At 41.4% G+C, this 27,806-nt stretch overlaps 1 protein-coding gene across 12 annotated transcripts in view; it reads right to left on the reverse strand.

Annotated features, from left to right (window-relative positions):
• The window catches only part of LOC127048952 (RCC1 and BTB domain-containing protein 2), a 76,987-nt gene extending 49,766 nt beyond the window's left edge, over positions 1–27,221 (reverse strand). For 3 of the 12 annotated variants that reach the window (XM_050949132.1, XM_050949120.1, XM_050949103.1), the window contains exons 1-6: positions 26,947–27,217; positions 17,117–17,183; positions 3,630–3,791; positions 3,247–3,397; positions 2,274–2,440; positions 1,410–1,568 (exon numbers count right to left, since the gene is read on the reverse strand). In XM_050949132.1, coding sequence (XP_050805089.1) covers positions 1,410–1,568; positions 2,274–2,440; positions 3,247–3,397; positions 3,630–3,791; positions 17,117–17,158 — 681 coding nt within the window. In that variant the 5' untranslated portion in view covers positions 17,159–17,183; positions 26,947–27,217. Of the gene's footprint in view, positions 1–1,409; positions 1,569–2,273; positions 2,441–3,246; positions 3,398–3,629; positions 3,792–17,116; positions 17,184–20,171; positions 20,266–26,257; positions 26,780–26,946 lie in introns of those variants that run through there. The other 9 variants (XM_050949183.1, XM_050949175.1, XM_050949112.1 and 6 more) reach the window with 8 other exon arrangements.
• Between the last annotated feature and the right edge of the window lie 585 nt (positions 27,222–27,806).

Genomic DNA, 27,806 nt, shown 5'->3' on the forward strand with positions numbered 1-27,806 from the left:
TCCTAGAATGGGAAATACCCAAGTAGGGTGTAAAGACATCTGCTTGGGAGATGACAAAGGTAACTGTTCCCAGGAAGGAGGGGAGACTTTTTCCTGCAATCATTGATTAACTGATGGTCTGTAAAAGTGTAATAGATCCTGAGCAAGGTGGGAGAGGGAACTATCTGTTCACTTTGACTCAGCTTGTGGGGAACATTAGGCCTCTCCTATAGGGTGGGGGGAACAATGCTCCTCCCCTTTCCTCCAGAGAAGCAGAGGTTAGGCTACTGAAGTCCCCAAGGGGGGGAGGGGAGGTAACCTATGGGGAGGTGGGGCAGAGAAAAGAATCTGGCAATGACAGAGGTTTGAAAAAAATCTCCCTCGCCTGACTCTTCTGCTGTGAAAAGCAGCACATGGTTGAGAGTTGCTTCAGAAAGAGCCAGGCCTGATATATTTCTCCCTATGGCCCAAAGAATTGCTTCTTGTAACACCTCCAGGTGAGGAAGCAATGAACCACTTGAATGACAAAGGGACACTACACATACTCTCTAGTAATCGAATGGAAGGTATAACTGGGAGAACTAGGTCTAGTACAAGCAACAGAAGTAACAGGGGAAAAAAGAGCCATATGAAAGCTCAGCCGCACAAGTTCTTAAGATAGAAAATATGCTGGATGGTTATCAGATGACTCTGTATGGATTTCTGAATGGTGTATGCTGATTTACTAGCAGAATGTTCATTATCTGAATAGCTGAAATGGGAAATTATGAAAGGTAACAGCAGAAATGCCTCCAGGAAATAAACCTGTCCAGGCAATAAGTCTATCAGTTTTTTTAAATAGCTCCAAGGATTACACCCTAGCACACAGTTTGCAATGTCACTCACTCAAATTAGGCCAAGCCACCCCTCTGTCATGATGGATAGGTGGCCAGACCAAACCTGAGTGGTGCTGAGACCCCATGTTTCAGGATTGAGGAGTCATGCCCAGTGGGACAGGAGCCACCACTGCAAGCTTACTTTCCAACTCCCATATCCCTGCGGCTTCTCCTGCACAAAATTAATGTTGGGTTCAAATATTTATTCTTAAAAGAATGTAATTAATTAATTTTAAATGAATTCTTTTCCATTTACTGCAGAGATTTGTTCTGAAAGGGGTAAATTTAGCTAATTTGGGTAAAGTATCTCTCAGATGATATGTTTCTGTGTGTGGTGGGGACAGTGGGAACAAGTACGACAATTTGATGAAAACGTTCTTATAACAGTACAGATTACCAGATTTTGGAAGTTACAGATTAATATTACTTTTCTCAGCAGTTTTAACTGTAATAGTGCTTGCAAAGGTAGATACTATCAACAATTTGTAGCCAATAATGCTGAATAAAATAAAATTCAGTCAGAAAAATTAACTTTAACTTTAAGAACATTCTTACCTCTCCATTTTCTACAACAGCCATTGAACACATCTGTCCACAAGCTATATTAACAGCTATCTTATTTTGTAGGCAGCTGGTAACTCTTCGAGGAATTGGCTGATTAGCTGTTGAACCAGATCCAACCTGTCCTGAATTATTATAACCCCATGCATACACCTGTTATAGAAGAGTCATTAACAGAATAAGACTGTAACATATTACTTTAACCAAATGTCCAAGTTATATAAACTGCACATATTAAAAAAAATACTTTCTAAACATATGTGGATTACAGGACTGCAGCAATTATTTTCTGTGCATCTAGGAAAGACACAGAAATGTTTGTTTCCTTTTTTAATTTTCTTCCAGAAATCTGTCACTCCTTTCAACTCTGATTTCTAATGCTCGACTAGCTAAAAAAAACACAAGAAGAAATCCTTCCCTACTATCAAAGATAATGTATCCTGTGGGGTATACTTGTGATTCTTTGTCTACAGAGTTACTGGAAGAAAACAAAATAGGACAAGTAATTGGACACCAACAATATCTCAGAGTGTAACAGGACAATACTTTATACCTCAATGGATTTAGATATTTAACTGTGGTGATCCTTCCACATATGCACGGAGCTTAATTTACTGCCAAATTTAATGATGTGAACAAATTTTCACAGCAGTAACTTCCTGCAATTGTAGGTGGACGAACATTGATAGATCTTCCAATTATTATTATTAAATATTTATATCACAGCAGCACCTAGAGCACAGCCAGGCCAGGTCCCATTGTGCTAGGCATTGTATGTTTTTCTATTTCTGGCGTCCTATAAAAATTCAATACAAAGGAAAAATGCGGTTTATGCAGATTTATGCTAAGTATTCTCACCTCTCCATCAGATGTTAACACCATGGAATGGTGAGAGCCACAGGCGACTTCAATTACTTTCTTGTTTACCAAGTTAGTAGAGACTTGACAGGGAACTAAACCATGATTTGTTGTACCATTGCCCAGCTGACTATAAGCATTATGGCCCCATGTGTACACTTCTCCTTCTATAATAAAAGTGTGAAAAATCAACTTTAAAACATCTACTTATCTAATGACGATTCATCACAAGATGACAGAAAATGAAAAAGTCAAGTTCAACAATGATGCACACTTCCTATCTAAGTATTTATATGTCCCCTAGGCTATTAGTCCTGTGTACACAAGAATGCTATTATTCTCCCAGTGTTCAATAAATGTCTAAAAGGGCAATACCAAGAGAATCACTTTAAAAGAAAGTGATAGGAAGTAGTGTGGTCCAGAAGAGAGGACATAGGAATGGGAGTCAGATGAGACCTGAATTCAATTCCTAGCTCTGCCACTTCTGGCCCTGGTCAAGTAATTTGTCTCTGTGCCTTGATTTTCTCATCAAAAGCAGAATAATGATACTTTGCATTCTTTGAAAAGTACTCTGGAGTTCCTCAGATGACACTGTCATTATTTATTAATAAATAATACTATTAAGAACATATTATTAATTATTAGTAATAGTAGTAGTATTCTTGAAATATGCATTTCCACTTTGTATCCTTGAAAAGTATATTTTGAAGTGTTTTAGGAGCCATAGCATCCTATCAGGAAGGTTAAACAAATGTTTGATGTACCACTTCATCAGATATCTATTTAGATATGAACTATAGAATAATTATTAATCCTTCCACAGAATCTATACCCTTGCATTTTCATTAATACTATATCAGTCTAAGAAGCAGGATTGTCCATTTCACTCTCACAACTCAGGTCTCTGACAAATTATGAAGCCAACTGAAGAAGGCACACATTTTAAAAATACCATATTCTCATCACACATTACCTGCAGTAGTAATAACAACATGAGGACCACTTCCATAGCTCAGACAGGCTATCTTTTTGCCACATAAAGTATCTAATCTCTGTGGTTCAATTGTGCTCTGAATGTCGCCTGTTCCCAAACAGCCACTGCAGTTGGTGCCAAGCACAAACACCTGTTATAAAATCTTATTGTTAATGTAGCAAGTTATTTATTACACTGTGCATTTACCATTTAAATGAAAAATAATCCATCCTATACTTTCTTTATTCAATAATTAATGTATGATACTTCTCTAGGGTCTATTATCATAATTCTGGCTTCACTGCTAATCTATCCTGAATTAATAATGAATCAAATAGTTATCAAATAATATTCCACTAATATACGCTTTCTCTGATAATTACCTCATCATTTTCAGTTGCATACAACACTTCATTACCAGCACTGCCAAATACACAGGCTTGACGAATTAACTTCAGTTCTTCTTGAGAGCAGAGTGCAAAAATTGGCCATTTTCCAACATCCAACATCTTTAGGGCTGAAAAGAAAGCAGCATGTATCACCTGCTGAGATTAAAAAATGATATCAGATATTTAGAAAAAAGGAAAATGTTCAACCTTATACAATGAAAGGGCTAAATCTAAAGAAAAATTAAACAGTAGATAAGAAAGGGTATTACTTTCTTGCCCAAGCACAAAACAATGTCTTATTTCAAAAGTAGGTTTTGGACGGACAATGATTAAAAAAGAATCCATACACACCATGATGAAGACCAAAAGAAAAAAATAGAGAAAAGCACCAAATAATGTGTAGACATACTGAGACAACCAGTTCTGTCTCTAGTTTTCCAAAATTTATATTTCTGAAATTAAATTCCCTGGCTTCCAAGAGAGAACAAGAAGTTATTTTTATGGACGTAGCTTGTGCAGCTCAAGTTCAATGTTCTGTTTCTTGGACTAGGATAAACATTAATAGTTTTCCCTTTCAATATGTTATGCATGGTTGAACTGTATTACCTATGACTAATTTAGGCCCTTATTCCACAAAATTTAGATTCTGATCCAAACTCCACTGAAGTCAATGGAAAGACATTCATTGATTTCAATGGGCTTTGGAGTCTAAGTCTTACTTCAGTGGGACTACACCTGGTTGTAAGAGTTTGCAGGATCTAGCTTTCTTTCCAATGTCTGTACAGCACTAAGAACAATGTTCGTTAGCAGCCACTATTCAGTAAGACACTTAAGAACATGTCTAACTAGAGGCATGACAATAGGCCAACTGTAGTCAATGTAGCTATTCATCATGAAAGCTAAGCACATGCTTAAGTGCCTTGCTAAATAAAGGTCTAAATAATGATCATAAGTGCTTGAAAAACTCCATTAAAGGTGAGACTATATGCAGTATATGCTACTGAATAGGACAATTCACCCATGGCTTGTGGCCCCTTTGTGCCAGCTAGTGCATAGGACCCATAAAGGATTTCCCCTGCCCCTCTCCATGGGGAATACATGTGCACAGTAGGCCCAGCGCAGGAGCCAGAGAGCAAACTTTATACCCCTCACACACATAGGACACTGTATCACCTGCTGAGGCTCTGGGGGTATTCTGCAAGGATGAGGGAGTGACTGCAATGACCCTACACCCTGGCAATTCTATACCAGTGCAATGGCCCCTACATGCCACTGCAACAAGGGCAGAAATTAGTCTTTTGGGCTGCCCTATCCTGTGATGGTGGATGAACCAGCCCCCAAATAGATCTCTAAAGAAAACCAGGGTGGATAAAAATCAATGATTTAAAAAAAAATAAAAACAACAATCTGATTTTTTTTATTTAAATCGGATTTTTTTGATAAAATGCTTTTTGAGGAAAAAACCTATCTGAAGATCGTTTTAATTAAGATACATTATAGCTCAAAGATATCTCATCATGGAATAGGGATTATAAATTCTAATTCTGTAGTATGACACAATATATTCATATAATGTTTAAGAAAAGTTTTGTAAATGAGTTCTAATAGTTCATGGATTAGGGACCCAATCTTACAGGCTTTCCAAGGCTTCTGTACATATTATTTAGGTTAATCTTTCTATCTACCTAATGGGACTCAGTGCTCAGTCTAGAACAGGGGCAGGAAAACATTTTGGCCTGGGGGCCACATTGGGTTTCAGAAATTGTATGAAGGGCTGGTTAGGGGAAGGGGTCGTGGCCTGGCCTCCACCCCTATTTGCCCCCTCCCAGGACTCCTGCCCCATCCAACCCCCCCATTCCCCGATTGTCCCCCAGGGACTCCTGCCCCATCCACCACCACCACACCCCTGCACCCTGTCCCCTGACCGCCCCCGGAACCCCTGCCCCTGCCTGCCCCTTGCTGGCCCATCCAACCCCCCCTCTCATTCCTGACTGCCCCCCCAGAAGCCCTTCCCCATCCACCCCCCTCCCCGCACCCTGTCCCCTGACTGCCCCTGGAACCCCTGCCCCTGATTGCACCCCACTGCCCCATTCAACCCCTACTCTCATTTCTGACTGCCCCTGCAGGAACCCTGCCCCCATTCGAACCCCCTGTTCCCCACCCTCTGATTGCCCTGACCCCTATCTATACCCCTGCCCCCTGACCACCCTCCCAAACTCCCCTGCCCTCTATCCAACCCCCTCGCTTCCTGCCCCCTTACTGCGCTGCCTGGAGCACTAGTAGCTGGCGGTGCTACAGCCGTGCCACCCGGCAGGAGCCAGCCACGCCATCGCCACTGCACAGCACTGAGTCAGGCTGGGCTCTGCAGCTGCACTGCCTCAGAAGTTCGCAGCTCTACCACCCAGAGCATTGTGCCAGCCGTGGAGTTAGCTGAGGCTGCGGGGGAGGGAGAATAGCAGAGGAGGTGCCGGGGGTAGCCTCCCAAGCCAGGAGCTCAGGGACTAGGCAGGAGGGTCCCACGGGCCGGATGTGGCCCGCGGGACGTAGTGTGACCACCTCTGGTCTAGAAGATACCATCAGAAATGCTTAGTTTTGCAGCTCTTAAACTCTGGATTTGTGTCTCCAGAGATAACATCGCATCGAGCATTGTAAAATCGAAACGGATATTGTAAAATCAAAACTCGATGACAATGTATAAACATCATAAGTGTCATAAGCAGTGTAGGTGAGGGATGTGCTGGCTGTGGCTTCTCGCAGCCCCCATTGGCCTGGGATGGTGAACCGTGGCCAGAGGGAGCCGTGATTGGCCGAACCTGCAGACGCGGCAGGTAAACAAACTGACCTGGCCCGCCAGGGTGCTTACTCTTGCGAGCCGCATGCCAGAGGTTGCCAACACCAGTATTAAGGTTATAACAACCAACAAGAATGCACTTGTATGTAAAAATCCATGATTAAATCGAATTTTCCTGACTAGTGATTTAAATCAATTTTAATCATGATTTAAATCAATTTGATTTAAATCAAATCAACCCTGATGAAAAGAATTAATTTCAAATTCTTAGCTATGACATCTCTGCAATATTTGTAAAGACCTAGTGTTTCAGTTTAGTCTAATCTGGATGTTAGTTACAATTTGTGGCAAACAATAAAACCTTAAGTAATAGCCTAGCTCCACTAAAGTAAATGGCAAAAAAGAGTGAGATTTTCACCTCGTTTCTTATTTTTTTATGTATTAGTTTTTAAAGGAGAGAACTTAAATAGATTTCATTTTAAGCCAACAATTCTAAAATAGTCAAATAAAATGTTTTAAAGTTAAATGTAATTCATACAAATTAGTCCATCAGAGAGATTAAAATAGAATTCAGTTCTTTATTAAGGGGAGGTAGGAAAGGGAAAGAATTTTATAATAGATATTTTTAAAAACCCACATTTATTACTAAATATTCATTTTTAAACAAGCATTTCAAACCTATTCATCATATAACTCCCCGATTATATACTACAAGATATTAAAAACTTTTTAAAAATTCATAATCCCCATTATGTTACCAAATCTACTGATGAAAAAAGAAAAACTCCTTTAAAAGTCTACCCAAGAACATTCGTGCGCTTGAAAAATATCCAAATGTATTTTCAGGCATCTGAAATAACAAAGGCTTCATTATAATCCTCCTTTGTGGTTTCAGATGTATCTGTTTCAACACTGCTTCAGATCACTAAATATATAATCTATATGAATTTAGTTATCATTTAGACTTCCACATGTAAGTATAAAAAAGTCTTTCGAATAAGGATAAAATCCTGCCATTCAGCACAAGCCAATGACCTCATAACAAATTTGTTGTATAAACCTGCAAACACAAACAACTCTCCAGCAAGACTTCCTACTGAAATAGTGTCTGAACCGCAATCAAATGTCGGGACTGAAAGGCAGAGGAAGTCCACTGGAGCCTGTTACGCCAACATTACTGACACTGTCGCTACCGGCATTCTTCTCATTGGTACCAGACTCAACGGACATTCAGAGGCCAGAACCAGAGTCAACAGTTCAAGGTATCTGCCCTCCATACCGTCTACCTAGGAAGGGTCGGAGGCACCCATGCCATCCCGTGCACCAGAGATGGCACCAGAAGAGTCACCTCAAGAGTTGGAGCACTCACAATCCATCATATGCGATCTCTTCTTTAGTGCTCGAGGCAGAGAACAATTCCTGCACTTCTTCAGAAAGGCCTGTGCCCCAGAACGGGAAGCAGCAGTACTTTCCAAGCCGGAGGGCAATCTGCAGCCTAAGGAAGTCTTCAGTACTCGAATTTCCCATAGGAACAATGTAGCATCGAGCATTGTAAAGTCAAAACCGACATTGTAAAATCAAAACACGATGACAATTTATAAACAACATAAGTGCCATTTGTCGTAACTCGAATGTCGTAAAGTCGAGGAAGGCCTGTATCTGCCATTAAAGCCCTTGACTCTTCAGAGGGGAAGAGATGGCCACCAAAAAGGTCATATTCATGGATAGGTGAAGAAGAGAACAAGTGGCCATTGGTTCAGAGAGGGTTTCATAAGACAATTAATTATCCAGGTTAGATCCTATACAGGACTGGCCTACCTAACGTAAGAAAAACAGTTTCTCAGTCCCTTGGATGAGCATACACTGAGAATCCCTCAACAAAGGAACGAAAGGCCTTTACAGCACCCACTGGCCGCAGTTCCTGATGGAACTCATAGAGAATCCTGACTTTTATCGTTCCAACAGACAGTCAAGATTAGCAGAGAGGGAAGAATTAATGGATGAAAATTGTTGTCGGACACTCCAGTGTTGAATTCTCTTCCATTCTGAAGGTAAGTACTTTGGGTAGACATTTTCCTGTTGTTTAATAACACCTGTGATACCTCTGCAGAACAGGAAGAGTCTATTCCTGAGAACTATTGAGCAGCCAAGCCTTGAAATGAAGAACTCCCAGACTGGAATGGAGAGTCTGACCGGAGATCTGAGAGAGCAGGTGAGGAATGGACAGAAGAGTCAACAGTGGAGAGACAGCAAAGTGAATCAGGCAAGGGTACCAGACCTCTCTGGGCTATGTTGAAACCACTAATGTGGTCTTGGCTTTATCTTTCTTGATCTTGTTTACCAATTTGAGAATGAAATATGTTGGAGGAAACGCATACAAAAGACCTTTAATTAATGGAACAAAGAAGGCATCTCAAGTGAATGGAGGTTCAACCTTCTGGTCAAGCAGAATTGTTTGCACTTCCTGTTGGTGATGCTGACAAAGAAACCCACAGAAAATACCCTCTGATTCGTATGTTATCAGTGACTATTTATCAGTAAAGATTGTAGAATTCAAAGTTTTCATAAAATTTTGCATAAAACAGAGTACAACTTGTTTCTCCAAAGTTACACTGACCTAAAACAAAAACAATAAACTTTCTGATTATGGGGCCTGACTATTGCCCACAAAAATTTCCTCACTAAAATCAAAAGGAACTTTGGATGTGCAAGAAACACAGGATATAGTCCATGTTTTTTAAGACAATAAGGAAAAATTTTATCCATGCAGTTTTTTCCATCCAACCATTCCATGGGCTTCCTACTTCATTTCGCACCATTTTTCAACTACCATTGTAAACTGTGTGTCTGACAGCATGGATCCTGAGCTGCTGACCAATCTGGTGATGAGTGCTATGAACACAATGCACTGGTCCAGCATTATTTCATGAGCTGCGAAACAGAGAATGATTCAGAGATGCCTGCCCTATTGTCTGCCACGGAAACAAATAATTAAAGATTGCTGCTGGCACTCACGGGACAGCTTGTCACGGTGGACCACTGGTACTGAGCTAGGGAAACAAGCACTGAGGGGTGGGTATGATGTTGCAGTCTATATGGTTTTTTAAAAATATGCTAATGAGTGAATATAACATAACTGGAATATGCTTCATGCAAAAGGTCTCTTGTAAGGTACCATTACAAAGCTTATAATCTACTGATTGTGATCATCCTATTTGTATAAATGTACCACTCTTGTATCTGAAACTAGAAATATGAAATAGAACTCTGAGGGCCTACTGTAATTATGCAAAGTGAGGGCCATTAATGATGGTTTGGAATCTTGATGACTCCCATTAACCAGGACAATTGTCTGCAGATGGCTGTGTTTTACCCGTAAGTCTTCCTGTATAGGTGTGTGCTGGCAAGTGGGCAATGAAATCTTGCAATGACATGTGATCATGTCACCTGAACTGGAATCCATCTTTAACCTGGTGTCTTTCCATGGAGAAAGAGGGGTGGAAACCCAGAGAGGGACAAAGGATTCCCGCCTTATGCAAAAGATATATAAAGGGGTGGAACAGAACAAAGAAAAAGGAGCCATCATGAAGAATTCCCTAGCTACCACCTGAGCTGGAACAAGAGCTGTACCAGGGGAAAGAATTGTGCCTAGGCCTGGAAGGTGTCCAGTCTGAGGAAAAACCTTACTGAAGCATCTCTGAGGGTGAGATTATCTGTATTCAGTTTGATTAGATATAGATTTGCGCATTTTATTTTATTTTGCTTGGTGACTTACTTTGTTCTGTCTGTTAGTACTCGGAACCACTTAAATCCTACTTTCGGTATTTAATAAAATCACTTTTCACTTTCCCAAAAGATCCAAGCACTTCAAGTCTTTGAGGAAGAACTTGAATCTGCCCTGATGGGCTCTGTCATTCAACACCATGACCATCAGGGAATTCAGGGCTGGGTGGGAATAGAACCCCTCGAATCTCTGTAGAGGCACAGTATAACACTTCAAGTGCTTGGCCACCGGTGGTGCTGAGACCAGCAAAGCTCAAAGAGCCCTCAGAGGCTCAAGGAGCGTCTCATTAACTGGAAAGCCACTCTCTCAGGGTCAGAGGGCTGGAGAATGACCACAAATTTATGAGTATTCTCCTGCAGAAACTCCACCTGAATTTCAAGGGACAAGGTCACATGACATAAAAGGTCTTGTTAGGCCTTGAAGTCCTCCACGATGGAAGGGGAGGATGAACCAGGTAACACTGCATTGTCTGGGGACAAGGCAAAGTCTCTGGATGGGAAAACTCCAGCAGTTCTGCAGAAAGGGGAACTGCGGGCATCTGGACTTGCAGCTTATCTGCAACCATCAACACCACACAAGCTGGTGATCTTGTTTTTGATTTGGATGACAAGCAAGTCCTGAGCTTCCCACTGAGCCCAAGGGGGCCACTGGTATAGGTAAGGCATTGGTGGCCAGTAGGTGCCACACCAGGGGCCTCCATCCTGGCTTCAGGGGTGCATGCCATCCTTGGTAGCTGTATTGGTCTACTGGTGGCCTTCAGACTTCCTCCAGTGATGTGGAATGGGAGGACGAGGATCCTGACTCTGAAGCAGAGGTGTCCCAGGATCTCGCAGAAATAGGAGGAGCAACTCTAGAGGGAACCAACAGGCAGTTCGACTCATCCATGGCCCAGAATGAGGTTGAAATTGGCCCTCCCATTGTAGTCGGCACCACTGATGCCGAAGGCAAGGTCAGTCCCAATGCAAACAACTGTACCAGAGCACCCACGTGCCTTGACGTTGAGGGTGGTGACAACCTCCATGGAACCATCTGCAGCATCGACTGCATTGGTGCCAAGGGAGGGCCCAGTAATAAAGTCTTGTACTGCAAGGGGGGCTTCCTGGTGCTGTGCCAGAGGGCTGAAGAGTTCAACAGCATGCTCTGACTGGGGGGCCATTGCAGACACCAACCTCACAAAGACTTGGACTAGCAGTGAGGACAGGACTGAAAGGCAAAGGAAGTCAACCACAGCATGTTACGCCAACATTACTGACACTGTTGCTATCAGCATTTTTCCCATTGGCACCAGACTCAATGGATGCTCAGAGGCCGGAAGCACAGTCAACAGCACAAGGTGTCTGCCCTCCCTAACCTTTACCTAAGGAGGGTCGGAGGCACCCATGCCATCCTGTATGCCAGAAGAATGACCCTGGGAGTTGCAGCACTCACAATCCATCATATGCGATCTCTTCTTTAGTGCTCATGGCAGAGAACTTCTTCAGAAAGGCCTGTGCCCCAGAACGGGAAGCAGCAGCACTTTCGAAGCCTGAGGTTAATCTGCAGCCTAAGGAAGTCCTCAGTACTGGGTCAGGCCTCATGGCCTGTTCAAGCAGGTGCTGCTTCAGGCAAAGGTCCTTTGTCACCTGAGTCCTCTTTTTAAAATGACCTACAGATTGAATACCACTCTTTAAACTTGCCTTTGCCAAGGCAGAGCAAGCACCGCATGTGGGGGTCACTGTTGGGAATCGCTAATTCACACAAAGTGCAATGCCTGCATCCCAGAGGAGAACTACCATTACCACTATGCTATAGTCTATAACTTTTACTCTAACACTACTGACTATTAACTATGTTCAATAATACTAGGTGTCATAAACAGATAGTTAAGGGTTAATGCCTCTTTTACCTGTAAAAGGTTAAGAAGTTCACCTAGCCTAGCTGACACCTGACCACAGGAACCAATGGGGGAACAAAATGTTTCAAAAGGAAGGAGGGAAGTTTTCCTTTATTTTAGTCAGTTTCAGTTTCAGCCGGAGTGAAAAAGATCAAGGAACCAGCCTCTTATCAGAGCGGTAAGTTTTAGAAAGGGATAAATAGGTTTATGTTTAGTTTCTTTGTAACTTGCCTTGATACCATTAAGGGAATTATCAAATTTGGGTATTCTTGTGTGTATTAAGATTTTTGCCCAGGGGAACATCCTCTGTGTTTTGAATCTGTTGTCTGTGAGAGTAGCTGGTATGCTAATCTCTCCCAGAGGGTTTTCTTTTACCTTTCTTTTCTTTAATTAAAAGCCTTCTTCTTAATATCCTGATTGATTTTTTCCTTGTTTTTAGATCCAAGGGGTTTGGATCTGGACTCACCAGGAATTGGTGGGGGAAAGGAGGGGGGATGGTTAAATTCTCCTTGTGTTAAGATCCAAGGGGGTGGATCGGTGTTCACCAGGGACTTAGTGAGAAAGTCTCTCAAGGCTACCTAGGGAGGGAAAGGTTTTGGGGGGAAAGAGGGTGTTCCAGACACTGAGAAATCTGGATGGTGGCAGCAAGACCAGATCTAAGCTGGTAGTTAAGCTTAGAGCTTCTCATGCAGGCCCCCCCCCATCTCTACCCTAAAGTTTAGAGTGGGGAAGGAACCTTGACACTAGGCTTAGAAGATAAATTGCAAGATTGCGACGCAACATCCACAGAGAGCTCCAACTACAGCCAACAGCTAGTGAGAAGGAACGGAGGGGACTCGGGGCAGCACCACCTTATATAGCTGGAGAGAGGCTACAAGCATGAGGCACAAGCACTGCCGTCTATGGGTATGCTAGGCAAAGGTATCTACCTCTGGCACACGCACACACCTACTTGGAGTACAGGTCTGCATCTACTCAAAGAAGAACTGATTAAAAGACTTATTTTTCAATGCACCTCACCTAAAGACATTCACTGACCAGTAAGTCAAAATAATATTGAATGCATCCATAAATAAATACATTGGCCAAATGCCTTCCTCAGTGGTCTACATTCCTTGTTTGGTACTGTTTAGCATTTGTTTATGGACACAAAACCAATGAAATGTTTGTCCAATTTGGTCAGAATGGTAATACTTCAATGTCAATATTTGGTTGATGTGCAGTTTTTTAGTTTTGTTTGTTTCTTTTTTTAAAATATCACAGACTCTTAAAGTAACTGCTTTTCACAGTGTCACCAACTGTTCTCCAAGCTGATGTGATGTAGTCTGAAGTTCTAAAGGACAGCAAAGGTTTATCTCCATCTGCACAAATTTCCTAGCTTTCTTGAAAACAGACACTGGTTTCTTAAAGATTTAGATTCTGTGTTTCAGTTCTCTCCTATCTGCCCAACTGATGGGTCAGAATGAATAACAGTGTGGTTTTCTCTTCAATAACATCCCTAGTCTAGAGACACTCAAAGATATCCTTATATAAAAAGTAATGAAAATTACAGCATTTCTTTAACATTACTTACAAAACTAAAAATCATACATTATAGGAAACAATGGGGGAAAAAAAGCATTACCAAAACTGCCCAATAAAAATATTGTTATATTAAAATCCTTTTAAAATATAAAAATAAAGATGCTTTAATACAATTTATTAACACTCATGAATTAATTAGAAATCTGTCTTAGGAATTAACAGATAAGTTTGACCCACTAAGGGACTGAGATGATATTTGTGGCTCCCTTATTCTCAATTTTTTTATCTCCTTACCTTCCATACTCCCCATCAGAGCTGAGTCTAATATTGAAGACAATACTGATCTAGAAAAATGAACCACCACATAATGTTTGGAAAAGCTATGTATCGAAGTCCAGGTCGTAGCCTTGCAATCTCCACATGAACATGTTTAAATAACACCACAGATGTAGACAGAGATCTCGTAGAATGAACTAATGCCCTAGAAGGAGGTTAAATATGAGGATACATTCTGAAAGCCACCTCCAGAGCCTCTGGGTGGAGACTGTGGACCCCTTGTATCTGTTCACAATCCAAACAAATAGCTTGGGAGACTTTCCACATGGTTTGATTCTGTCCAGATAAAACCCTCCTAATGTCCAAAGTGTAGAAGGCAGCATCTTCCTTAAACTGGTATGGGTTCGGGAAATTAACTTGGGAAATGGATGACTTGGTGGATGTGAAATGCAGAAATCACGGTAGAAAGGAACTTAAGATGTAGTCATAGTCAAACTTTGTCCTTGAGGAATAGTGTTAAAGGAGTACTGGCAATCCTCAGACTTATGACACAATTGGTTCCTGAATATCGCATCGTAAGTCAAAAAAGTCATAACTCAAATTTCCCATAGGAACAATGTTGCATCAAGCATCGTAAAGTCAAAGCCAACATCATATAAATCAAAACACGATGACAATTTATAAACATCATAAGTGCCATTCGTCGTAACTCAAATGTCGTAAGTCAAGGGCTCCCTGTATCTGCCATTAAAGCCCCTGACTCTTCTGGGTGGAAGAGATGGCCACCAAAAAGATCATTTTCATGGATAGGTGAAGAAGGGTACAAGTGGCCATTGGCTCAGAGGGGGTTTCATAAGACAATTAATTATCAAGTTTAGATCCTACAAAGGACTGGCCTACCTAACGTAAGAAAAAAGGTTTCTCAGTCCCTTGAATAAGCATACACTGAGAATCCCTCAGAGGAACAGAAGGCCTTTATAGCCACCAGTGAACCCTGATGGAACTCATAGATAATCCTGAAATTTATCATTCCAACAGATAGTCAAGATTAGCAGAGAGGGAAGAATTAATGGATGAAAATTGTTGTCGGACACACCAGTGTTGAATTCTCTTCCATTCTGAAGGTAAGTACTTTGGGTAGACATTTTCCTGTTGTTTAATAACATCTGTGATACCTCTGCAGAACAGGAAGAGTCTATTCCTGAGAACTATTGAGCAGCCAAGCCTTGAAATGAAGAACTCCCAGATTGGAATGGAGAGTCTGACTGGAGATCTGAGAGAGCAGGTGGGAAATGGACGGAAGAGTCAACAGTGGAGAGACAGTAAAGTGAATTTAGTAAGGGTTCCAGACGTGTCTGGGTCACATTGGAACCACTAATGTGGTCTTGGCTTTATCTTGCTTAATCTTGTTTACCAGTTTGAGGACAAAATATGTTGGAGGAAACACATACAAGAGACTCTTAATTCACAGAGCAAAGAAGGCATCTCAAGTGAATGGAGGCTCAACCCTCTGCTCAAGCAGAATTGTTTGCACTTCCTGTTGGTAATGGTGACAAGAAACCCACAGAAACCCTGAGGTCAGTAATCTGTGACTAAGAATCTGAGAGTCCAACCCCTATTTGTAATCTTGGAAGAAGTGTTTGTTGAGATTGTCATCCATGGTGTTTTGTACACCTGAAAAGTAAGTGGCTGAAATGAGGGTATGATTGGCTATACACCTGTTCCACAGCTTTATTGTTTTGTTACAAAAGAGAAAAGGATCTTCCCCCCTTCCCTGACAGGTGATGGAGAACATGCAGACTATGTTGTCTGTCATGACCTTCTCAGATTTTCCCCTTGATTAATGGCAGAAAGTGAACACAAGCATTCCTGACTGCCCACAGCTCCAAAAGATTGACGTGTAAAAGCGCTTCATGGGCAGACCATTTGCCCTGAATAGTGTGTCCCCCTAAATGCAACCCCTTCTCCGGTCCAAAAGAGATACATCCGATGTTATGGTGATGATTGGGTAAGGTTAGATGATCAGAAGCATAAAACAAGCCCCTCACACAAAATGAAACAGATAAAAAGTATAAAAGTAAATAACTGCACTAACTAAACTTAAAGGCAGAAGCTAAATTTTGAACAATAAAAGCAGGCGTGCTAAATGTTCCATCCCAGGCCAAAGTGTTGAGAAGGAACTGGGGGATGGGGAGGTTGCCTGAGCAGCTCTATACATCCTGGATACAGGGCATGCGGTTGCGTAGGGCACATGTGCAGGCCATATGAGCATTGCTACCAAAAATCTCCAATCAAAGATGCATGGGTCACATGACAGCTGATGTTGAGAGCCAATAGGTACACTACTTGAAGACGATGATATTAGCAGGACTCTGACTGGAGGAGTCTAAAGACCAACATTGCAAGCAAGTTCAAACGCTAAGGGAAATTTTATCTTTGTGAACATAGTTTTCATATTCACTGCTCCACAATCAGTGCAGGCTTGGATCATTCAATACTTCTTCAAACCATCTGATCTTAACAATTTATATAGAAACTGGCTAGCCCAGTTTTCTTTCTAGGATAGTTAATTAAAAAAATTCACTATTATGCTCCCAAACTTGAATTAAGTGTTTTATTCAGTTTTACACTCCTAGGATGAAAAAATGGCTGAGGGGGAAGTTATCAGATCACTATAGAATAATTAAATTCCTACAGATGCGCGTTGCCAAAACACTAGGCCGGAATCAATTATTGTGGAGCTTCATGATAAATTAAGTATCAGAAGGGTAGCCGTGTTAGTCTGGATCTGTAAAAGCAGCAAAGAGTCCTGTGGCACCTTATAGACTAACAGAAGTTCTGGAGCATGAGCTTTCGTGAGTGAATGCATCCAACGAAGTGGGTATTCACCCACGAAAGCTCATGCTCCAAAACTTCTGTTAGTCTATAAGGTGCCAGAGGACTCTTTGCTGCTTTTACATGATAAATTAAAGTGATTCTGTAGACCAGCGGAACAAGTCAAAACTACTTAATGAAAATATACTGCTTCTCTGTTTAACGTTCTCTTGAATTAGATAAGAACATTAACACTTGTGAGAGAAATGCTGCTTATCTAAATTCTTGGTCTTGTGATACTCTCATAACCTTTAGTAAAGCACTACTATAATGCAGCCAACTAAACTTCTTTATCTACAAGTAATGTAGATGACGTGCACAAAACAAACTCATATTCTGTTGTGATGCTCAACTCTGACCTTGCCGGTGACTCCATAAGAAACAGGAGATTCAGCCTCCATATGGACCTGATCCCGTACCACCGGCCTGCAGAGAAATAATTTTGGTTAAAATCAAGATACCATATTCCTTGTGACTATATGTTATGGAATTATCTACATTTTAAGTGGTTTAGTTCAATTAAAATGTGTGTGTTAAGAAGGAGATCAAGGACAGGACAAACTTCTTGGCATTTGGTTTCTAAAATTACAAAGAGGGACCGTGGCCTGCTGCTCTCCCACTGAAAAGTTTTTCAAAACTGCCTGAAATTGGCTTAAGGTAACTTTCCAATAAGTTGAGTTGAATATTCTCAGGCTAGTTTTTAGCCCAATGGTGCTTTGTGGGGGAGGGCGGGAAGGAAATAGTAAAATTTTAATCTGTTTTTCAGGTATCTGACTCGGAATAGGAAGGAAAAAGTGTATTTAATGCTTACAGTAATTTTCTAGGTCCTTTATGCACTCTAATAGAAATAATGAATTTAAAACTTGGCTAATACAAATGCTTAAAGTGATAGTTATGTGCTATTCTAAAGCTGAATAAAGCTGACCAGGAAACAAAAATATGATGATGTAAAAAAGATAGTTTATTGCACATATTATGCCCTGTTTAGCATAACCCCCTCAGATACTGATCCCTACAGCTCTCCTCTGAAAAGTGACTTTACGGATATAAAATGGCTTTTTGGGTTTCCGATTTTATTGTTCAATGATTCCCTTAACATTTTCTCAGTTTACAAGGAAAATCAACAGCTCTGTAACTCAACCTGGTATCCGAATGTCAAGATACGCGCTTTCCAACTCTTGCATCAACAATAAGAACAGATTGTACAGATCGAATGCCACCTTCAGATAAACTAGTACAACACTCCTATCCTAAAATTTTTCCCTTAACTACAATATATGCAACCCTCTTGCCCTTAGTGAGGTTGTACAGATGGCCATGCTACTGAAACTGTTTTAAAAATTATTTACTGAACAAACCAAAAAATAATCTATTTCATTTTCTCAAAGGCGTGCTGATTCTGCAGGTTAGACAGTAATAACAATTTTACTGTTTCCACTACAGAAAGTCAATAGAATTCTGAAATAAATAGGGAGTAGATCTGCTGAGTAATAAGGTTCCACTTTTACATAAATCACTTTTTAGGCGAGTACTACACCTTAAAGGCGGCATCAAAAGACGTTCTAGAGAGCTAGCTACCTTTCTGCTAAACATACATACTTCTAATTTCAAAATCTGTAAACTAATACTCAAGCCAAAGATATACATTTGAAGTATGTATGGAATCGAATTATAGAGAGGTAAAAAATTCTATTCTCTCCAGAACAAATCCCAAATAAAATTAAAATGGCACAATAACTATTGCTTAGGTATATTACATTTAAGGTATACATTTAACAGCAAATATAAATGCTGTATATGTAAAATGAATGAATTACATCTATTTTGGAAACTATCATTTTGAATTTCTTGATTTTATGCATTTAACATCTCAAACATAATAAGATTAAACATATGTTAAGAGCTTATCTTCATTTGCCCAATGTGACTTTCATCCTATGTTTCATAGGATAGCCTATTATTTCCACTTTAGCCTAGTCTCATCTCCCCCCATCTCCTTTTTCCATTCATAATAGGGTAAAACAGAAGCAGTTAACTTTATGCTTGTCTGTTGAATTTTCCACTGTTTGTATATCATCACTTAACACAACAGGGCATCTATCCTGATTAAAACTGTGTGTGCTGCCAATGCACAAACAAACAGTAGTACATTATGTTTGTGAAGGATGCCACATATGTGAACATTTAACTTAAGAATGTGCCTAACCTCAAGCATGCAGGTAGTCACACTGAATCCAATGGGACTACTCAGATGCTTAGAGTAACTTGCTAATTCTGGACCTTATTAGCATTTAGCCTTCCGATCTTCCAACTCTCCTTAGCAACCCTGGCATATGTGCCACAGAAGACATTTAGGGCTTCCCTAGAATACAGTACATTTATTCTACTGACAGGTTTCCTAAGAGTACAATCATGAATTATGGATTGGATTTTCCAATTTAAGTGTGAAAATGGAACTCTACATTTTGGAAAGGTTAAGAACATAGGACTGGAAGAGATCTCCTGGGTCATCAAGTCCAGACCTTTGCTATCACAGGTAATCCTGTCACATAATCTTACAAACTCAATCTTAAAACTACGTGGGTTGTTTACCCTCATTATTTCTATTGAAAGGCTGTTTCAGAACCTTACTTCTTTAATGGTTAGAAACCTTCTTCTAATTTCCATGCTAAATTTATTCATGGACAGCTTATACCCATTTGTTCCTGTGTCAACATTGCCCCGTAATTTAAACAGCTCTTCTCCCTCCCTGGTGTTTGCCATCCTGATGTATTTATACAGAGCAATAATATCCTCTCAGCCTTTGTTCTGATTGAACTGAAACCTATAAATCAATGCTATTCATCAACTGGATTGGAATATTGTAATTTGATTATGTTTAGAACAAAGCATTGTGCTTTTGTCTTCAAGTTCATTTCTATTCATTAGTGAAGGTCCACATACGTTAGGATGATCCATTTCAATTACCATTATTCTAATTCAGCGGAGGAAAGAGATTCTCCACTCCCCCGTCTTCTTCATCTTTAAGAGAAGATCAGTGAGGTAGAAAACCTTTCAACTCATTTCCGGAAAAAGGAGTACACGAACTCCTCCTCACCATGCAGAAATTTTTTTTTACCCTAAATATCTGTGAGGAAGTTTTACTCTGGGGACAAATTCTGCAAGCTGTTCTGCAAGCCCCTGCACAGAGCCCTCCTGGAGTGCCGTAGGTTCCCCCAACTACAAGGGGGTTGTTCCTTTATCAGAATCCCTTTAGAAAAGTTTAGAGAAAAAAAATACACCCTGGTCTCTAGATATTTGTATGAAAGGTGTTCTTTGTAAAATATTATATTTCAGTGTAACTGTTTCACTTGAGTCCTTTAAAAAAAAAAAAGTGTAACATGGAGCCATCACTTTGGTCAAAAATTATTTTACCTGTATATTTTTAAAGTACTACTGATGATCCATGTGTAACCACATGTCTTGTGTGTTCTTAGGAAGTCAGATTACCAGAGCAAGATTACTGTTGCTGAAAAATAAATACTAAATACTCAAAATAAGACAGAGAAGAAAAAAAATACTTTAATCAAGAATATTCAAGAACCACAGTTACAGCAGAAAAATACAATTTTAGCTGTTGCTGAGATGTTATCAGAGATCCTCACCTATCAAATCTTAAAGTATGCATAAAATAATTGAGATCTCTTTCTTTAAAACAAGTATCCAGAAGACATTTGTTTGCATACTAGTTTTTGTTATGTTAAAAGTAACCAACATAAGAGAATGCCTAAAGATGCAGGGAAAAATGATCTATGGTTTAAGATCTAGTCACAATTTAACTTTCAGTTTTCCCAATAAATTACGTAGAACATGGGGGCTGGGAGCAGGAAACAGCAAGCTTTATTCTAAAGACTCAGTTCTTAAGCGAACACACGAGCATTTTATTTTAACAGAAACACATATACAAAAAGATGTATTTATATATTTTAGTCTCTCACATAAACAAACACAACTACAATGTATAATTCCAGAGCCAGCATGTTCTTGTGGACTGATCTTAGGGCTGGGAATTCCTACGTTCTAATCTTGGGTCTGTCCTTGACTCACCATGTGGCCTTAGACAAGTTACTTATGGGCCTTCTACACACCAGATAAGATTGAGTTTGGGGACCCAAGTACAAGGTAGTTCCAATTGGGAGCATAAAACACCACTTTACTATACATATTTGATCAGGTCTATTGAGCTAATTTCTATTTGTAATGCAATTTTTATAAATTATCCCTCTGTGCATGTTTCCTGTGAGCAGAATTTTTTGATATACAGTTTAGTCTTTCCTCTCACTTGTTTGAAGTGTTTGTGAATCCCACTGATCACACCCAGGTGTCTCTATAGATGGTTCCTAAAACATACAAGATTGCAGCTTATTTATATAGAGCCTATAACCACTGGATGAGAGTTGGGAGAGAGAGAAGTATGAGGAAAAAGCCATAATTAATAGCCTACTGATGTCCTTAAAGAGGGGCCAAACCTCTATTCCAATACTTCTTGATTTCTATGCATCCTTTGATCATGAAGTGCTGCTGGCTTATATAAAGGACATGTCAGGAGCAGACAGAATAGTACTCGGGTGGCTTCATTCATTCATTCCTATTGAACATATCATAGAGAATGAGGGGCTCCTTTCCTAGACAACTCATTTTGGGGTTCCCTTTTCAATATTATCTTGCTTCTTTAACATACAACATGATAACACTTGAGGAGATAGTGAAATGTCATGAATCCAATGTCAACAATAAGCTGACAATACACAGCTCTTCATTTGCTTTTCCACTAACATGACATTTCCATTACCAAGATATTTCAGAGCCTGGAAGAAATAAACAATTGGTTGAAGAGCAAGCAGCTAGCTCAAACTGAATCTTGAAAAGATGAAGTGATGCTACTAGAAAGAGGGGGAAAACGTGACAAACTTACTGGAACAGTGATCTCACCCTTGATTGAGATCATCCAAACATCATCCGTCAAGAAAGTACGAAGTCATGGGGTCTTTTTGAATTCCTTACTGTTCCTGGACACAGACTGGATCAGTGGCAAGAAGCCACTAATTCACAATCTCCACTGGCTAGTTGTAGCCTGTAAACTGTCTTTAAAATGAATCTGGAAAGGGACATCTAAGATACTTCAAATACAACATATCCATCCTTTACCTTGCAAGACAGCTACACACTACAAGGATGCTAAAATTAGGATGGCCCAGGATGACAGGTTTAGGGGCACAATCTATTTTTTCCAGAAGCAAGACCTCAGCTGCAGAATATCTTGTCAGAGATCAGATGGAGCCCAATCCTGACTGTATTCAAATGTAAGGCCCTGATCTTACTATTGATTATGGGGGCTGATTCCTGTGAACAGATCCACGGAAGTCAATGTGGGTATAGGCCATGAACCAGCAACTTATTGCAAGACTCACCTATCTGAAAACACCTTTTCCAAGGATGAACCAGTAGCTAGGGAAACTGAAGTGGGGCAAGGGGAGAGAAAGAGAGAGACACAGTGAAAAGAACAAACAAACAAAAATACATATGCACACCAGGAACAAGGAATACTGTCAAAATATTGCCCTTTAAGGCATGCTCAGTGCTATCTTTGTTTTACCATATGGGCTACATCTACACTTGGAGCTAGGGGTGAGATTCCCAGCTTATGTAGACATGCTAGCACACTAAAAATAGTAGCATAGCTGCAGTAGAGCAGTCAGCAGAGAGTGGTGGCACGGGTTAGCTGACCTGAGTGCAATCCACCCGCACCCCAGGACCCTGTGGTCACATATCCAGGGAGCTAGCCTATTTTTAGCACGCTAGCTTGATGAGAGCTAGTGCACATATGTCTGTGCAAGCAAAGAACCACAATCCTAGCTAGCTCCATGCGTAGACATACCCTTAGATACTGCTCTGAAAGGCATGTTAGAAATATCACAAACATATTAGAAATGGTTTGAAGATGTTAGAGGCTACTAATATTTTGAACCCAAGAAACAACAGGACAGGAAGAGAGCTAAGAATAAGATTTTAAAACTCAATGTTGTGAACAATCCTTTTCCCCTCCCCCCTTCTTTTCTTTTACAGTTTACAAAGAAATATCATTTTGTGGTGCTACATTTAAGACCAGAAGAAATACTGTTGCTTTAAAAAAAAAAAAAAAAAAAAAAAAAAAAAAGAGAAAAAGCTCTTAAAAGAAAGAGTAAGAGTCAGAGAGGTGATTTATATAAACTGATTTTCATTACTTGACTTACATGTATGGGTAGCAGAAACTGAGATGAGGCAAGTTATTTATATTCAGAGTGTAGAATTTTTTTGAATTCTTCAACCACCTCTAGTCAAATGGGGAGGGATAGCTCAGTGGTTTGAACATTGGCCTGCTAAACCCAGGGTTGTGAGTTCAGTCCTCAAGGGTGCCGTTTAGGGATCTGGGGCAAATATTGGTCTGGGGACTGGTCCTGCTTTGAGCAAGGGATTGGACTAGATGACCTCCTGAGGTCCATTCCAACCCTGATATTCTATGATTAAGTAATAGATTTCCGCCTACTTGACTGTGGCAAAAATTAAAGATACATTTGGTAATAAATATGAAGATTTAGAAGAAAATGATAATCAATTAATCACTACCAAGGAGAAGATGAATAATGTAAAAAGGGCAATATAAATGTACAGAGGCTATTGAAAATAGTAACAAAGCTTGTATAGAAATTGTGGGTCTGTCTGAGGAAGCAGATCCACAGACAATTCCTGGTAAATATCTGAAGGTCTGGAAAATTACAATTAGACAAATCTCATATTGCTAAAAGTTACAAAATTAAAATTAAAATATCACAACCTCTTTCTACAAGAGTAAACATTATTTCTGAAGGCAGAGTTTCAGATGGTGAGAGTTGAATGCAAGAATGATTTTAATATGTAAGAGAATATTTGGGGGTTACAATAGGGCCATTTTCAGATAATTAGTGAGTGACCCCAGCAGTGAGAAAAAGGGTTATGATGATTAGTCCAGGAACCTTATTTATCCAGATCTTTCTTAAATGTCACGGAATAAAAATAAATCTTTTATTAATGTAAGATCTGCCTTTTGGGAAAATAATGTAACAATATTGTTCCTGTACTCAGCTCTAATACATCTGATCTTAAGGGAAATACTGTTTATTTTTATGTGGCTGATGCTATAAAATGTTTAGAGGCCTAACTTGAGAAGACAGTTCCGACTCCACTGTTCGTCAATTTCAAAACAGCCTCTTCCTCATCACCTGTAATCTACTCTGCAATGAAACAGAACTATAATAATACTGATCTTTGGGGCAGATATTCTGTTTTTGCTTTAGTACACCTTGCCTATTGCTAAGCACTGTGTAAACTTGCAGCACAATATAAAGGATTTGACTTGTTGGAATTTAACTGTATATTGACTCTCTCGCTCTATTTCATGGCTTTTAATTAATTTAGGTCTGGTTTCCCCCCCACTGGCAATTTTTCCCCCCAGTTGGCAGCTGTTTTATGCTGCTTCATTTTTTTCTTCTTTTTTTTTAAAATATGTTTATCTTTCTGTTTCTACTACTTGAAAATGCAAACAACTATATTGTTTTTACCCTTTAATCTTAGTGGCGAGCTTAGTTAAACTTTTATTTAATTAATTATAAAGTATCAATTCAATATTAATATTTGCTCCTATTTGAAAATTAAAAAGAAATATTTAGTCCTCTTTTGCTTTAATGTTATTTCAGATTAATATAAACAGAAGTACTCTCCAGGCTTTCAATCTTTAGAAGCATTCAGGGAGGCTCTGCATGGTCCTAAATGTCTGCTAACGTGCAGCTCCCTGAACTATCGGGATCTTTGTTTTCAAGAACATGACTGCTTTAACTCCAGATGCCATGCTTCAAACTTCACATTTAAATTGCCAGTGGTCCAAAAGAAAATAATTTTTAGGAATATCAGTATTTCAGTAGAAGTAAAAATATCAGTATTTCAGGTCTATGCAATGTTCTGAAGATTGCATTTACTAAACCCTTTGTATCAGGGCGTGTCAGTTCTCATATGATCTGTCAATACTTTAATTCCAAACATCTGAGCCCTGCAAAATCTAGACTCAATGGGTGGATCACCTCAAATATGAATTCTTTTTTGTTTAATCATATGATTAAAGTTGTCTTACTAGATATTTATTGGACAAATCTATATTAGCACAGGTCCTGATCCTGATGCCTTTATGCATGCAAAACTCACAATGACTTCAGTGGGAGCTAGGCAAGCGTAAGAGCCATAGGACTGGGTAGGGCATTTGAGGTGCTAACAATACTATTTATTTACTACAGTTCCTATGTGACCAACAAGTAACTGAAGTACTACCTAAATTCTGTGTGCTATACTACTACAACACCATTGAAGTCAACAGCAGTGTCTGTGCTTACTCCCTTCAATGGACGGCATTTACTCTACTCCTCTTTATCAAGATGTGAAATGTCAGAATCTAGCTGGAGCCTCCGATGCCAAGAGCTTAGAAGGATTGGACATTTTTAGAAATAAAAGAATTTTGTTTGTGTGAAACAGCTGACATTCTTATGCTTCAGGACACAGGCCAGAATCTAAGCTAGGGGATAAGAAGCACTTCCCATGTGTAAATTATTCTATAATTGCCCATTTGAGGATTTTGTTAATATTATCCTGAAGTATCTAGTACTGGCCAGTGTCAGAGGCTAATGGACTGCATGGACCAATGGATCTGATGCAGTATGGCAATTCCTGTTTTCCCCATCTCTGATCCTGGACTCTGAGATAGCAGTAATGTCACAAAATGTGTTCCCATATGACTGTCAAGAAAGCTTCACCCTCTTCTGGTGGACTGAGCCCAAGCTATTGTAATCTAGCCCTTTGTGAGGTTCAGGCTGGATAACACGACTACCACAACTAGGGCCAACTGTGAAGGCCTCCCACACATTACAGCTGTGTAACGCAAAACATTGCCAATGGGGGAAAAACATGCCTAAATTAACTAAAAGCCATGAAATAGAGGAGAGTCAATATACAGTTAAATTCCAACACGCCAAAATCCTTTGTATTGTGCTGCAAGTTTACACAGTGCTTAGCAATGGACCAGGTGTACGAAAGCTAAAACAGAATAACTGCTCCAAAGATCAGTATTATTATAGTTCTGTTTCATTGCAGACTGGATTACAGGTGATGAGAAAGAGGCTTTTTTGAAACTGACAAACAGTGGAGTTGGAACTGGCTTCTCAAGCTGGACCTCTAAAAAAGTTGCAGCATCAGCCACATAAAAATAAACAGTAGTCCCCCTTAGAAATCACATGTATTAGAGCTGCACAGGAACAATATTGTTACATTACTGGCTGTCTGCCACTCTACAACATCCCAAATGGGCAGAGGCCAAGCAGCCTCCTCCACACACACCCTGAAAGGCAGAAGTATTCAGTGAGGTGCTGCAACGGCCCAGAGCCCCTCACTGGGCTCCCCACCTTCCTGTGCAGAGGCAGAGAATTAGCTTGAGCCACAGTAACCATAGTGCGTCCCAGTCCCTCCCTAGCACAGTGCAGGGGCTTCCTGGCCTCCACTTCACACCGCACCTTCGAACTGGGAAGCGGTTGGTTTGGAGGAGCGAAATCCTGCTGCCAGGGAGGAGCCCTGCACGCGACGCCCTTTTTGGCGGTGCGCCCCGCCAGGGCAGGGCCCGGCACCGCGGAAACACGGCCCGAGGGCTGCCCGCAGATCCGCTCACTGACCGCACGGCCCAGCCACCGCGACTCTCCCCTCGCTGAAGGGGAGGGGGGGGGCTCCCTAAGACGCTCTCTGCTGTAGCAGGCCGAGACCAGGCCCGAGCGAGACAGGCTGAGATGATCGCCTCAGCTGCAGCCCCCGCCCCGCCTTCCAGCAATGGCGCAGCCACCCACGCCCATGTGTCGCGACCGTTGCTCCCCCACCCCCTCGGGTGGCGCTGGCGCAGCAGCGGGCGGCTCGAGAGGGGGCGGGGAAACGTTCCTGTCAAACTGAACGTTCTGCGCTGCTGCTCTCAAAACGCTAACGGTCGCGACGCCGCGGCCTCAGCGCCTGTCCCCAGAGCAAGGCGCGCGCAGGCTTCTCTCGCCGCAGCCCAAGTCGGGGCGTGAGGCGCTTCCAGGACCCCGCCCTCCCCTTCCCCATAGTTTACCTTCCTCCCAGGCCGCTGCTCCTCCTCCCCCCGTCAGTGAGACCAGGGTAGGTGCCGCTCTGCTTAGGCGCTTCCTCAGCCCGCGGGGGAGGCGGGAGGGAGCGTTTTGGCGCCTCCCACCGTTCACAGGCTGGCTGCGGCAGAGCCTTTAAACCCCACTAGCCGGGGAGGGTATCGGCCTCAGCAGACCGGCCCAGCTCTGCCAGTGCCTGCGTGCGAGGAGCCTGCCCCTCTGCCCGGGGCACGCCCGCCCAACCGCCCCCGGTGCGCCAATGGGGAGAGAGCAAGGCGGGCGAGAACGAGCCCCGGCTCCCCCAGCCGTCTGGCCCTGTTAGGTGGGTACCAGCTCTTGGCTGCAGGCTCAGGGATGGTTGTTGCCAGGGCTCACCCTGTGCCATGGGGGATGGGGAGGGCATCCCCTGGGCTCTGGGGTACAGTCAGCGCCTCTCAACACTTTCCCAGCTCCCAGGGTCGAAGTGGTGGGTGAAGCCCAAGTCAGAGAGGCTCCAAATGTGGGTGGGGACTACAGTGTATCCCCCCCCAAGAAACAAAATGCTGTGGGGGGCCAAGGAAACAGCTTTGGCAACAAGAAATGGGAGGGGCACTACTTAGGGGTGGGATGTAGGACCCAGCCCCAGATGATCCACAAGGTGTTTAGGCACCTAGCCCCCCCGATTTAGGTGCCAGCAGCCCAGTTTTAGGAGCCACTGTGATCCATAATCCCCCCATTCGGCTGCTGCCCAACCCTGTAGACACGTAAACTCACTCAGCAACTAATTTTTTCTGTAAAAGTTCCTAAAGTGCCTACGCGTCAACCTCTGGACATAGAATCAAAGAGTCCTAGCATTGGAGGGGACCTT

This window comes from Gopherus flavomarginatus, chromosome 1 (assembly GCF_025201925.1).
Source record: "Gopherus flavomarginatus isolate rGopFla2 chromosome 1, rGopFla2.mat.asm, whole genome shotgun sequence".
Taxonomy (NCBI): domain Eukaryota; kingdom Metazoa; phylum Chordata; order Testudines; family Testudinidae; genus Gopherus; species Gopherus flavomarginatus.